The sequence below is a fragment of the Oncorhynchus keta genome, chromosome 19 (assembly GCF_023373465.1).
Source record: "Oncorhynchus keta strain PuntledgeMale-10-30-2019 chromosome 19, Oket_V2, whole genome shotgun sequence".
Lineage (NCBI taxonomy): Eukaryota > Metazoa > Chordata > Actinopteri > Salmoniformes > Salmonidae > Oncorhynchus > Oncorhynchus keta.
The window spans coordinates 5887086-5901712 of record NC_068439.1 but is presented as its reverse complement, the minus strand read 5'-3'; the positions used below and the strand labels follow the sequence as shown (position 1 = coordinate 5901712).

Sequence of the window (14627 nt, the reverse complement as noted above, 5' to 3'; positions counted from 1 at the left end):
CTGCTAAACATTCAAAATGTAACGACTACTTTTGGGTGAAAAGTGAATTTAGTAAAAGTTGTCAAAATTAGTAAAGTACAGATACCCCCCAAACAGTACTTTAAAGTATTTTTTACTTAAGTACTACACACCAGTAAGGGTATAATATGTGATTAATTGGATAGAGAACCAACCAACCCTGTTAACCTGTCAGAGCTACATTCTGGGAGCTTCAGGTCTCCGGGGCGGCAAGGTAGCCTAGTGGTTAGACTAACCACTAGGTTAGTCCAACACTGCAAGTTCAAATCCCCGAGCTGTTGTTCTGCTCCTGAACAGGCAGTTAACCCACAGTTCCTAGGCCGTCATTGCAAATAAGAATTTGTTCTTAACTGACTTGGCTAGTTAAATAAAGGTAAAATAAATTTTAAAAAACTATGCCAGATTGCTCGAAAGGATGGGTACCATATAACTTTCTTTTTGGTTTTTAGGAGTAGTTTCTCGTTCCTGTGTGAAAACTGAACTAATCTGTAAGTCAGTCTGTAACACGCCACCTTATTTCTCTGAGACGTGACGTTGTTCTCGAATAGAAGAAAATTAGAATTAAAATTAAAATTAAAAAGAAAATTAGAATTAAAAAGAAAAAAGAATGGAATATCACACACGTCCATGAAAAACTGTTTATAAATTATAAGAATAAAATAAAAATAGGTTGAAATGTAAAGCAATCTGTATAGATGTTAATGCCATCTGAGTTGGACTCGTTTTATGTTTTAGTGTGTTTTTTTATGTTTTGTATTATATTGTAATCAAATCTGTAGAACAGTGTTTTTATAGCCTGAGAGACAAAGAGAAGGGCTATTCTGTGAGTTATACTTTGTGCTTGGTTCTGTGGCTGTTACTTGAAATGGACTTTGATATGTGGATATGTTAGAATATTCTAGTTAATGTCAAATGGTGAACGGGAAACAAAAAACCTGTTGGATTTAATATCTGTTACTCCTTTCACCTGAAATGTAAACACACCCTGCAATAAAACAACATTGTTCAGTAAAATGTCTGTGTGATAATTATGAGGGTGCTTTAGTTTTGTGGCATATTCTCAACTCCCCCTGAGACACCATCGGAGAGTGGGGTCACGGCCAGGGTCAGCCATTATCAGTGGTGACCCCGGACCAATTAGGGTTAAGTGCCTTGGTCAGGGGGCAAGTCGGCAGATGCTTTCCCCTGGTGGGCTCAAGGATTTGAACTAGCGGTCTTTCAGTTACTGGCCCAACGCTCTAACCGCTAGGCTACCTGGTGTGTGTGCTTCTAGCTCCTACAGTGCAGAAGATGACTGTGCAAGTAGAGATACTGGGGTGCAAAGGAGCCAGATAAATAAATAAATGCAGTATGGGGATGAGGTAGTTGGTTGGGCTGTTTACAGATGGGCTATCTACAGGTGCAGTGATCTGTGAGCTGCTCAGACATTACATTTACATTACATTTAAGTCATTTCGCTCTTATCCAGTGCGACTTACAAATTGGTGCATTCACCTTATGACATCCAGTGGAACAGTCACTTTACAATAGTGCATCTAAATCTTAAAAGGGGGGGGGGGTGAGAAGGATTACTTATCCTATCCTAGGTATTCCTTAAAGAGGTGGGGTTTCAGGTGTCTCCGGAAGGTGGTGATTGACTCCGCTGTCCTGGCGTCGTGAGGGAGTTTGTTCCACCATTGGGGGGCCAGAGCAGCGAACAGTTTTGACTGGGCTGAGCGGGAACTGTACTTCCTCAATGGTAGGGAGGCGAGCAGGCCAGAGGTGGATGAACGCAGTGCCCTTGTTTGGGTGTAGGGCCTGATCAGAGCCTGGAGGTACTGAGGTGCCGTTCCCCTCACAGCTCCGTAGGCAAGCACCATGGTCTTGTAGCGGATGCGAGCTACAACTGGAAGCCAGTGGAGAGAGCGGAGGAGCGGGGTGACGTGGGAGAACTTGGGAAGGTTGAACACCAGACGGGCTGCGGCGTTCTGGATGAGTTGTAGGGGTTTAATGGCACAGGCAGGGAGCCCAGCCAACAGCGAGTTGCAGTAATCCAGACGGGAGATGACAAGTGTCTGGATTAGGACCTGCGCCGCTTCCTGTGTGAGGCAGGGTCGTACTCTGCGGATGTTGTAGAGCATGAACCTACAGGAACGGGCCACCGCCTTGATGTTAGTTGAGAACGACAGGGTGTTGTCCAGGATCACGCCAAGGTTCTTAGCGCTCTGGGAGGAGGACACAATGGAGTTGTCAACCGTGATGGCGAGATCATGGAACGGGCAGTCCTTCCCGGGAGGAAGAGCAGCTCCGTCTTGCCGAGGTTCAGCTTGAGGTGGTGATCCGTCATCCACACTGATATGTCTGCCAGACATGCAGAGATGCGATTCGCCACCTGGTCATCAGAAGGGGGAAAGGAGAAGATTAATTGTGTGTCGTCTGCATAGCAATGATAGGAGAGACCATGTGAGGTTATGACAGAGCCAAGTGACTTGGTGTATAGCGAGAATAGGAGAGGGCCTAGAACAGAGCCCTGGGGACACCAGTGGTGAGAGCGCGTGGTGAGGAGACAGATTCTCACCACGCCACCTGGTAGGAGCGACCTGTCAGGTAGGACGCAATCCAAGCGTGGGCCGCGCCGGAGATGCCCAACTCGGAGAGGGTGGAGAGGAGGATCTGATGGTTCACAGTATCGAAGGCAGCCGATAGGTCTAGAAGGATGAGAGCAGAGGAGAGAGAGTTAGCTTTAGTGGTGCGGAGCGCCTCCGTGATACAGAGAAGAGCAGTCTCAGTTGAATGACTAGTCTTGAAACCTGACTGATTTGGATCAAGAAGGTCATTCTGAGAGAGATAGCGGGAGAGCTGGCCAAGGACGGCACGTTCAAGAGTTTTGGAGAGAAAAGAAAGAAGGGATACTGGTCTGTAGTTGTTGACATCGGAGGGATCGAGTGTAGGTTTTTTCAGAAGGGGTGCAACTCAGCTGGTGCTTAAAGTTAGTGAGGGAGATATGAGTCTCCAGCTTCAGTGATTTTTGCAATTTGTTCCAGTCATTGGCAGCAGAGAACTGGAAGGAAAGGTGGCCAAAGGAGGAGTTGGCTTTGGGGGTGACCAGAGAGATATACCTGCTGGATCGCGTGCTACAGGTGGGTGCTGCTATGGTGACCAGTGAGCAGAGATAAGGCGGGACTTTACCTAGCAAAGACTTATAGATGACCTGGAGCCAGTGGGTTTGGCGACAAATATGAAGCGAGGGCCAGCCAACGAGAGCATACAGGTCGCAGTGGTGGGTAGTATATGGGGCTTAGGTGACAAAACGGATGTCACTGTGATAGACTGCATCCAATATGCTGAGTAGAGTGTTGGAGGCTATTTTGTAAATGAAATCGCCGAAGTCAAGAATTGGTAGGATTGCCTGTTTTACGAGGATATGTTTGGCAGCATGAGTGAAGGAGACATTGTTGCGAAATAGGAAGCTGATTCTAGATTTAATTATGGATTGGAGATGCTTAATGCAAGTCTGGAAGGAGAATTTACAGTCTAACCAGACACCTAGGTATTTGTAGTTGTCCACATATTCTAAGTCAGAACCGTCCAAAGTAGTGATGTTGGACATGCGGGCAGGTGCTGGTAGCGATCGGTTGAAGAGCATGCATTTAGTTTTACTTGCATTTAAGAGCAGTTGGAGGCCACGGAAGGAGAGTTGTATGGCATTGAAGCTCATCTGGAGGTTAGTTAACACATTGTCTAAAGAAGGGCCAGAAGTATACAGAATGGTATTGTCTGCGTAGAGGTGGATCAGAGAATCACCAGCAACAAGAGCGACATCATTGATGTATACAGAATCCTGTGGCACCCCCATAGACTGCCAGACAACAGGCCCTCCGATTTGACACACTGAACTCTGTCTGAGAAGTAGTTGGTGAACCAGGCGAGGCAGTCATTTGAGAAACCAAGGCTGTTGAGTCTGCCGATAAGAATGTGGTGATTGACAGAGTCGAAAGCTTTGGCCAGGTCGATGAATACAGCTGCACAGTATTGTCTCTTATCGATGGCGGTTATGATATAGTTTAGGACCTTGAGTGTGGCTGAGGTGCACCCATGACCAGCTCTGAAACCTGATTGCATAGTGGAGAAGGTACGGTGGGATTCGAAATGGTCGGTGATCTGTTTGTTAACTTGGCTTTCGAAGACCTTAGAAAGGCATGGTAGGATAGATATAGGTCTGTAGCAGTTTGGGTCTAGAGTGGGAAGAGGGGGATGACCACGACAACTTTCCAACCTTTGGGGATCTCAGATGATACGAAAGAGAGGTTGAACAGGCTAGTAACAGGGTTTGCAACAATTTTGGCTGATACATTTAGAGAGGGTCCAGATTGTCTAGCCCGGCTGATTTGTAGGGATCTAGATTTTGCCGCTCTTTCATAACATCAGCTATTTTTATATTTGGTGACAGTGTTTCCTAGCCTCAGTGCAGTGGGCAGCTGGGAGGAGGTGCTCTTATTCTCCATGGACTTTACATTGTCCCAGAAGGAGGTGCTCTTATTCTCCATGGACTTTAGTGTCCCAGAAGGAGGTGCTCTTATTCTCCATGGACTTTACAGTGTCCCAGAAGGAGGTGCTCTTATTCTCCATGGACTTTACAGTGTCCCAGAAGGAGGTGCTCTTATTCTCCATGGACTTTACAGTGTCCCAGAAGGAGGTGCTCTTATTCTCCATGGACTTTACAGTGTCCCAGAAGGAGGTGCTCTTATTCTCCATGGACTTTACAGTGTCCCAGAAGGAGGTGCTCTTATTCTCCATGGACTTTACAGTGTCCCAGAAGGAGGTGCTCTTATTCTGCATGGACTTTACAGTGTCCCAGAAGGAGGTGCTCTTATTCTGCATGGACTTTACAGTGTCCCAGAAGGAGGTGCTCTTATTCTGCATGGACTTTACAGTGTCCCAGAAGGAGGTGCTCTTATTCTCCATGGACTTTACAGTGTCCCAGAAGGAGGTGCTCTTATTCTCCATGGACTTTACAGTGTCCCAGAAGGAGGTGCTCTTATTCTCCATGGACTTTACAGTGTCCCAGAAGGAGGTGCTCTTATTCTCCATGGACTTTACAGTGTCCCAGAAGGAGGTGCTCTTATTCTCCATGGACTTTACAGTGTCCCAGAAGGAGGTGCTCTTATTCTCCATGGACTTTACAGTGTCCCAGAAGGAGGTGCTCTTATTCTCCATGGACTTTACAGTGTCCCAGAAGGAGGTGCTCTTATTCTCCATGGACTTTACAGTGTCCCAGAAGGAGGTGCTCTTATTCTGCATGGACTTTACAGTGTCCCAGAACATTTTTGTACTTTGTGTTGCAGGATTTGAATTTCTGCTTGAAAAAGCTAGCCTTTGCTTTCCTAACTGTCTGTGTATATTGGTTCCTAACTTCCCTGAAAAGTTGCATATTACGGGGGGCTATTCGATGCTAATGTGTACTATTTCCTTTTTTCTATTTAGCTGATTCTTCACTTTTTAACTCTGCATTGTTTGGAAAGAGCTCGTACTGTAACTAAGCATTTCACGGTAACGTACCTGTTGTACTCGGCGCATGTGACAAATACAATTTGATATGACTTCCTTTGTGCTGTAGCCTACATGACTATGCGTAATTCATTTGTTGATAGAAGACCAGTAGAACCGGACTGTCATGACTCGCACATTGAAGGTAACGGATAGGCTTTGTTAAGCTGATAGATAGATACACAGTGGTATTCGATGTATCATTGTTGTATTGCTTTTTTCATTCCAAGGATGAGATCAGCATTTTATTATTATTTTTTTTTGCAAGAAGAGGTTGAGTTAGGGTTGTTGCTGGTTAAACAGAGGGGATAGATACATATCTAAAGCAAATTTGGCTGCGAATCTATTTTTCTTCAGATGGCGCCGTGGATAAAAGAAAAATAGATTCGAATCCTGAGTGACTTCCGGTGTTGATTCTGCGCACGCTACAAAAGATAGGCGTGTTCATATTGAACCAATCCAGTCGATACTAACAAATCGTTATTATATAACTGCAGAACAACAGTCATTCACCAGCCGCGTTCTTTCGCCACTCATACAAAACGATTTCTACTTTTGCACATTTTGCGGTCGAGTCTCCAATCATGGCCAAGGACATGACACTTCTCTGGGGCTCCGGCTCTCCTCCGTGCTGGCGTGTCATGATCGCTCTGGAGGAAAAGCAACTGCAGGGATACAATCAGAAACTTCTGTCCTTCGAGAAAGCGGAGCACAAGTCTAAAGAAGTCCTGGACATCAATCCCAGAGGACAGGTAGTGTTTGGCTTTTATTATTAGACATTTTTAAAAGAGTAACCTACAACGGCACACGCGTATGCTATCGTTTTGCCACTTGGCAAGTCCCTACACAGAACTCATACCTTGATTTGTTGTAGTTTGCTGTGCTGCAGTTTCCCATTTCCTCTGCAGTCTCTATAATGTGGTAAAGTTTTGTGTTTTGTCTGCGTACTCTAGTCCGTTGTGCAGACGTTTGGACCACACACACACACACACACACACACACACACACACCTATTGCATAACGACTATGCAGAAGTGCATTGTCATGCTCACCTCAGCGTTTCTTCTCTCCCTCCCAGCTCCCTGCTTTCAAACACGGAGACAACATACTCAACGAGTCCTATGCAGCATGCATGTACCTGGAGGTAAGATCTGGGTCGTTAACTAGTTTCACTAATAGAGAGACCTATGCAGCATGCATGTACCTGGAGGTAAGATCTGGGTCGTTAACTAGTTTCACTAATAGAGAGACCTATGCAGCATGCATGTACCTGGAGGTAAGATCTGGGTCGTTAACTAGTTTCACTAATAGAGAGACCTATGCAGCATGCATGTACCTGGAGGTAAGATCTGGGTCGTTAACTAGTTTCACTAATAGAGACCTATGCAGCATGCATGTACCTGGAGGTAAGATCTGGGTCGTTAACTAGTTTCACTAATAGAGAGACCTATGCAGCATGCATGTACCTGGAGGTAAGATCTGGGTCGTTAACTAGTTTCACTAATATAGAGTCCTATGCAGCATGCATGTACCTGGAGGTAAGATCTGGGTCGTTAACTAGTTTCACTAATATAGAGTCCTATGCAGCATGCATGTACCTGGAGGTAAGATCTGGGTCGTTAACTAGTTTCACTAATATAGAGACCTATGCAGCATGCATGTACCTGGAGGTAAGATCTGGGTCGTTAACTAGTTTCACTAATAGAGAGACCTATGCAGCATGCATGTACCTGGAGGTAAGATCTGGGTCGTTAACTAGTTTCACTAATAGACCTATGCAGCATGCATGTACCTGGAGGTAAGATCTGGGTCGTTAACTAGTTTCACTAGTAGAGAGACCTATGCAGCATGCATGTACCTGGAGGTAAGATCTGGGTCGTTAATTTCACTAGTAGAGAGACCTATGCAGCATGCATGTACCTGGAGGTAAGATCTGGGTCGTTAATTTCACTAGTAGAGAGACCTATGCAGCATGCATGTACCTGGAGGTAAGATCTGGGTCGTTTAACTAGTTTCACTAATAGAGAGACCTATGCAGCATGCATGTACCTGGAGGTAAGATCTGGGTCGTTAACTAGTTTCACTAATAGACCTATGCAGCATGCATGTACCTGGAGGTAAGATCTGGGTCGTTAACTAGTTTCACTAGTAGAGAGACCTATGCAGCATGCATGTACCTGGAGGTAAGATCTGGGTCGTTAATTTCACTAGTAGAGAGACCTATGCAGCATGCATGTACCTGGAGGTAAGATCTGGGTCGTTTAACTAGTTTCACTAATAGAGAGACCTATGCAGCATGCATGTACCTGGAGGTAAGATCTGGGTCGTTAACTAGTTTCACTAATAGAGAGACCTATGCAGCATGCATGTACCTGGAGGTAAGATCTGGGTCGTTAACTAGTTTCACTAATAGAGAGACCTATGCAGCATGCATGTACCTGGAGGTAAGATCTGGGTCGTTAACTAGTTTCACTAGTAGAGAGACCTATGCAGCATGCATGTACCTGGAGGTAAGATCTGGGTCGTTAACTAGTTTCACTAATAGACCTATGCAGCATGCATGTACCTGGAGGTAAGATCTGGGTCGTTAACTAGTTTCACTAATAGAGAGACCTATGCAGCATGCATGTACCTGGAGGTAAGATCTGGGTCGTTAACTAGTTTCACTAATAGACCTATGCAGCATGCATGTACCTGGAGGTAAGATCTGGGTCGTTAACTAGTTTCACTAATAGAGAGACCTATGCAGCATGCATGTACCTGGAGGTAAGATCTGGGTCGTTAACTAGTTTCACTAATAGACCTATGCAGCATGCATGTACCTGGAGGTAAGATCTGGGTCGTTAACTAGTTTCACTAATAGAGACCTATGCAGCATGCATGTACCTGGAGGTAAGATCTGGGTCGTTAACTAGTTTCACTAATAGAGAGACCTATGCAGCATGCATGTACCTGGAGGTAAGATCTGGGTCGTTAACTAGTTTCACTAATAGAGACCTATGCAGCATGCATGTACCTGGAGGTAAGATCTGGGTCGTTAACTAGTTTCACTAATAGAGAGACCTATGCAGCATGCATGTACCTGGAGGTAAGATCTGGGTCGTTAACTAGTTTCACTAATAGAGAGACCTATGCAGCATGCATGTACCTGGAGGTAAGATCTGGGTCGTTAACTAGTTTCACTAGTAGAGAGACCTATGCAGCATGCATGTACCTGGAGGTAAGATCTGGGTCGTTAACTAGTTTCACTAGTAGAGAGACCTATGCAGCATGCATGTACCTGGAGGTAAGATCTGGGTCGTTAACTAGTTTCACTAATAGAGAGACCTAGCAGCATGCATGTACCTGGAGGTAAGATCTGGGTCGTTAACTAGTTTCACTAATAGAGAGACCTATGCAGCATGCATGTACCTGGAGGTAAGATCTGGGTCGTTTAACTAGTTTCACTAATAGAGAAACGCCCTGGGCCAGAGCTAGGTCTAACTAGCCTGATTTAAGATGGGTATAATTCTCTCCATTGTTTCAACAAAGCTGAGCGATATTTTCAACTACAGTCCAACTTATATTTATTGACGTCATTGCGCTGTAAACTGCTTGGATAAATTATTTACCGTTTTTTGAAACATGCCGTAATGCCCCATTTTTTTTTTTTCTTATCATCGAGGAGAAATACTCTTTGAAATAAACAAGATACTTAGGTTTTGCACAGATCCATAAACTGTGTTAACGAAGTCTACTTCATCCCCAATGACCTCTTACACCCCGGTGTCCAGAGCGCTAGATAGCTAGTTGTCTTTCTGTAACAAGGAGACCGTGTGGGGAAACTAACCTCATACAGGTGTGTAGTAATTTAACCTCTCGTTTTTTGAATTATTTCTCACAGATCTGAAAGATCGTGTTAATGTTTAAGAGCTAACATAAAATCACATTGTATTTGTCACATGCACCGAATTACAACCTGACGGTGAAACGCTTACTTACAAGCCCTTAAACAACAAATGCAGTTCAACAAACCGTTTAAATATTTACTAAATACAATCAGAAAGTAACCCATGAAAATTACTTTTGTTTTTAATGTAGCCTTTATTTAACTAGTCAAGTCGTTAACAGATTTCTTATTTATGACGGTCTACCGGGGAACAGTGGGTTACCTGCCTTATTCAGGGGCAGAACTCCCCGGATCAGACCCTACTATCCTCCATAGACAATAAAACAGTTGGCATCAGTGATTTTAAAAATAAATATATATATATATTTATTTTTTAAATCGATTGAGTAGGCATTGTCAACTAATTGGTTAATGATGTCATTGGAAATGCATTCCTCCCCCCCAAAATTCCCTGCAACATAGAAACATGCCATTTTTACATGTTGGTTTTACATGTTACTTAGACCTGAATGAGGACAGAGTGCCTGGATACAGCCCTTAGCCTTGATATACTGGCCATGTACCACCAGCCTCAAAGAGGTAACTTACTGATATTATAAACTGGTTGCCAATGTAATTAGAAGAGTAATTGTTTCGTCGTGGTATACGGTCTGATATACCACACTGCTTTCAGCGTTCTGGGCTCCACCCACCCAGTTTATAAGTGCCTTACTGTTCACTGTTTTGATTATATATATTTTTTTTAAAAAAAATTTTTGTTTGTAGGAACTCGATGAGCTCATGAAAGTGATACTTTAATTTAAAGTTAGGTTCAATATATCAGCTCATCAAATGTAGTGTACTGCTCAGCCTGTATTGCCCCCACTAGGTGTCGCTAATTCACTGCACAGTAAGAGTTGACTGTTATTCTGAGTTGACCCCAGCTCTCTGTGTCGCTCTCTCTCCCCTGACAGAGCCGGTTCAGGTCCCAGGGACCCCAGTTGATTCCTGAGGGCCAACTAGAGCAGGCCCTGATGTACCAGCGCATGTTTGAGGTCCTCAACCTCAGTGACAAACTCAGTAAGACACACACACACACACACACACAACTCTTCCTTGACAACAGGATCATGATGCCCTCTGGGCAACAGTGGTTATGTGCTGCTTGGCTGTTATTCAGATGCTCGGCACCCCAGAGTAAAGCTCTAGTTCAAAAAGCTGATGTCCTAACGAGCATTGTTGGACTGAGCCATATCCCCAACAGGCCCTGTGTTACTGACTGATGTTGGACTGAGCCATATCCCCAACAGGCCCTGTGTTACTGACTGATGCCATGGCCTCTATCTCAAATGGCACCCTATGCACTTATTTTAAAAGGGCCCAGGTCTAAAGTAGTGTACTATATAGGGCCCTGGTCTAAAGTAGTGTACTATATAGGGCCCTGGTCTAAAGTAGTGTACAATATAGGGCCCTGGTCTAAAGTAGTGTACAATATAGGGCCCTGGTCTAAAGTAGTGTACTATATAGGGCCCTGGTCTAAAGTAGTGTACTATATAGGGCCCTGGTCTAAAGTAGTGTACTATATAGGGCCCTGGTCTAAAGTAGTGTACTACACAGGGCCCTGGTCTAAAGTAGTGTACTACACAGGGCCCTGGTCTAAAGTAGTGTACTACACAGGGCCCTGGTCTAAAGTAGTGTACTATACAGGGCCCTGGTCTAAAGTAGTGTACTATACAGGGCCCTGGTCTAAAGTAGTGTACTATACAGGGCCCTGGTCTAAAGTAGTGTACTATACAGGGCCCTGGTCTAAAGTAGTGTACTATACAGGGCCCTGGTCTAAAGTAGTGTACTATACAGGGCCCTGGTCTAAAGTAGTGTACTATACAGGGCCCTGGTCTAAAGTAGTGTACTATACAGGGCCCTGGTCTAAAGTAGTGTACTATACAGGGCCCTGGTCTAAAGTAGTGTACTATACAGGGCCCTGGTCTAAAGTAGTGTACTATACAGGGCCCTGGTCTAAAGTAGTGTACTATACAGGGCCCTGGTCTAAAGTAGTGTACTATACAGGGCCCTGGTCTAAAGTAGTGTACTATATAGGGCCCTGGTCTAAAGTAGTGTACTATATAGGGCCCTGGTCTAAAGTAGTGTACTATATAGGGCCCTGGTCTAAAGTAGTGTACTATACAGGGAATGGGATTCCATTTGGGGACGCAAAAGCTCTTTAAACATTTCTTAAATCTACACAGTCAGCAACAGATAAAATAGATAAACCTCCAACGTGTGTTACCACAGAGTCGTCAAACCCAGGTGACATTGTGTGATCTGTCCAATGGCATGCCGGCTGCTTCCCTGTGTCGTGCTCTAGTGTAGACCAGGGGCCCAGAGGGAGGGGGATTTACGGGCCTTGATTTCATGCTCAGCGTGGAGGGTTGGCCTGGACCACATTTTAAAAGGACATGTGAAGTGGACAACGATGTCTTTCATCTGTGATTCACTTATAATATTCTCTGATACAGGCCTCTCTCATCCCACCGTTCAGACACACCCGTTGTTACCATGACAACTAGCGTAGCTGTGTTTCCCCCCTCATGGTTCTTGAAACTTGAGGGGCCATATGATGATATCTATTATGTCTTTGTTTTTGGACGTTTGTCTCCCAGGTAACGTCATCTACTACAACTACCGTGTCCCCGAGGGAGAGAGACATGACTCCGCTATCAAGAGGAACAAGGAGAACCTGGCCACTGAAATCAAACTGTGGGAGGGATACTTTCAGAAGGTGTGTACACACACACACACACACACACACACACTAGCAAACATTTTACACGTGCGCACACACACCCTCGCCAATTGTTGGTAAACTAAAGCTTTACATTTACATTTAAGTCATTTAGCAGACGCTCTTATCCAGAGCGACTTACAAATTGGTGCATTCACCTTATGAGATCCAGTGGAACAGCCACTTTACAATAGTGCATCTAAATCTTAAAAGGGGGGGGGGGGGTGAGAAGGATTACTTATCCTATCCTAGGTATTCCTTAAAGAGGTGGGGTTTCAGGTGTCTCCGGAAGGTGGTGATTGACTCCGCTGTAATGCGAGAATCTTTTTGGTTTCCCCCCCCCCAAATCCATTCTGGAATACTGACTGTCCAAACAGAAATCTTCACGAGACACAAATCGGATGTTCAGACAATTGTGCTGCCACGGCTACGCTAGTTGTCATGGCGACAACGGGTGTGTCTGAACCGTAGGCTGCCTGTGTTTCCTGTCACTTAGAACTTATGTAACAAGCTTAAGGTGACGCCTGTCCTGGACGTTTCCCCAGTTTGTTTTGAATGTTCAGAATCGTGGCGTAAGAAAGAAACGCTTTAGAGCTTCAACGAATCAGATGATCCGACTGTCGGCTGGCTACGGGGGGTCGGCTGGCTACGGGGGGTCGGCTGGCTACGGGGGGTCGGCTGGCTACGGGGGTCGGCTGGCTACGGGGGGTCGGCTGGCTACGGGGGGTGTCGGCTGGCTACGGGGGGTCGGCTGGCTACGGGGGGTCGGCTGGCTACGGGGGGGTCGGCTGGCTACGGGGGTCGGCTGGCTACGGGGGGGTCGGCTGGCTACGGGGGGGGTCGGCTGGCTAGCACTTATTTGTTCGTAAACAATTTAACAAGCTACTTGTTAAACCACACGTTCTTGTCAACAGAGTAGCAACATCTGCCTAGTAACAGTATTTGTCCCCAAGTGGCTTTGATATTCCGAGTCCCATGGCCGGGAATCAGATTTGTGTCTTGAAATATCTGCTTTGATGTGTGTTTTGGCTATTCAGTCTAAAAGTAAAATAATTTTTAAATATATATATTTTTTAATATGTTAAAAACAGGGTTTTGAGTCACATCGAACTGCCAGTGTGAACGAGGCTTAATAAATGTGCTTGTTTCCAGGTGGAGGTGGGTTCTTACCTGTCAGGAAAAGCCTTCTCATTGGCTGATGTTATTGTCTTCCCTGTGATTGCCTACGCCTTCCGCTTTGGGTAAGCGTTTGACCGTGTGTCAATGGGATGTCAGATGGATCAATATGTTCCTGCCACAGGCAAAGATGGCTGGATGAATAATGTATTCCCCCCCCAGGCTGTCTACGGAGCGGTACCCCAGACTGGGAGCATACTACGATATGGTGAAGGACAGACCCAGTGTTAAAGCTACCTGGCCCCCACACTGGCTGGAAAACCCTCAGGGAGGCGACACTCTCAAGGAGTTCTGAGACTGACAGGAACACACACCACATTTATCTGAAGGATAATGGGCACTTCCTCCTATATCACTGTTGTAACCGCGGGAAACACAAGCTTTAAATGCGGGTTTCCTCAGATGAGTATTAGTCAAGTAGTTTTCTACCAAGTGAACACTATTTTTATTTTTTTTCCTTTCTGGTGTTTTTGTAACATGTTTTTTTCTCCATATAATGTCTATTTTGTGTACAGAACCACATACCTGGTGTAGAATGAATTAAAATCATACCAAACACTGCTACTGAAATGTTTGTTGTGTATAGTCCAGGTAAATCAAATGTAGCCTACATGTACGCATTGAGATGTTGTTCAAACGAACAGGGCTTCCATGTCGCTAAGGTGACGGATGATAGATGAGCTGTGAGGTCACGGTTGTTGCTAAGGCAACGGCTGACAAGCTGTGAGGTCACGGTTGTCGCTAAGGCAACGGCTGACAAGCTGTGAGGTCACGGTTGTCGCTAAGGCAACGGCTGACAAGCTGTGAGGTCACGGTTGTCGCTAAGGCAACGGCTGACAAGCTGTGAGGTCACGGTTGTCGCTAAGGCAACGGCTGACAAGCTGTGAGGTCACGGTTGTTGCTCATTTCCAATGATCTGAGTGGTAATACTCGCTGCCGCTCGATCTACTCAGGCTTTTTAACGTTTAATCGTCTTCCTCTATTTTTATACACGTTTTCTTTAACCAGGTAGGCTAGTTGAACAAGTTCTCATTTACAACTGGCCAACATGAAGCAAAGCAGTGACAAACAACAAAGTTACACATGGAATAAACAAACCTACAGTCAATAACACAATAGAAAATGTTTTTGTTTTTTTTACTAGGCAAGTCAGTTAAGAACAAAAAATCTTATTTTCAATGACCACCTACTATTCCTAGGTCAACTGCTTTGTTCAGGGGCAGAACGACAGATTTTTAACTTGTCAGTTCGGGGGAT

General features: G+C 45.1%; 1 protein-coding gene across 8 annotated transcripts; it reads left to right on the top strand.

The window, feature by feature from the left end:
• The first annotated feature begins 6000 nt into the window (after nucleotides 1-6000).
• On the top strand, nucleotides 6001-13931 carry gstr (glutathione S-transferase rho). 8 transcript variants are annotated; one of them, XM_052469141.1, is made up of 8 exons: nucleotides 6860-6886; nucleotides 6951-7016; nucleotides 7215-7280; nucleotides 8567-8632; nucleotides 10387-10492; nucleotides 12073-12191; nucleotides 13347-13435; nucleotides 13533-13931. In XM_052469141.1, the coding sequence occupies exons 1-8, from the start codon at nucleotides 6875-6877 to the stop codon at nucleotides 13663-13665; spliced, it is 657 nt and encodes a 218-aa protein (XP_052325101.1). In that variant the 5' UTR covers nucleotides 6860-6874; the 3' UTR covers nucleotides 13666-13931. The 8 variants fall into 8 exon arrangements, with proteins under 8 accessions (XP_052325103.1, XP_052325101.1, XP_052325102.1 ...); XM_052469142.1 differs by lacking the exon at nucleotides 8567-8632 and adding an exon at nucleotides 8437-8502; XM_052469145.1 differs by lacking the exon at nucleotides 7215-7280.
• Nucleotides 13932-14627: the final 696 nt, after the last annotated feature.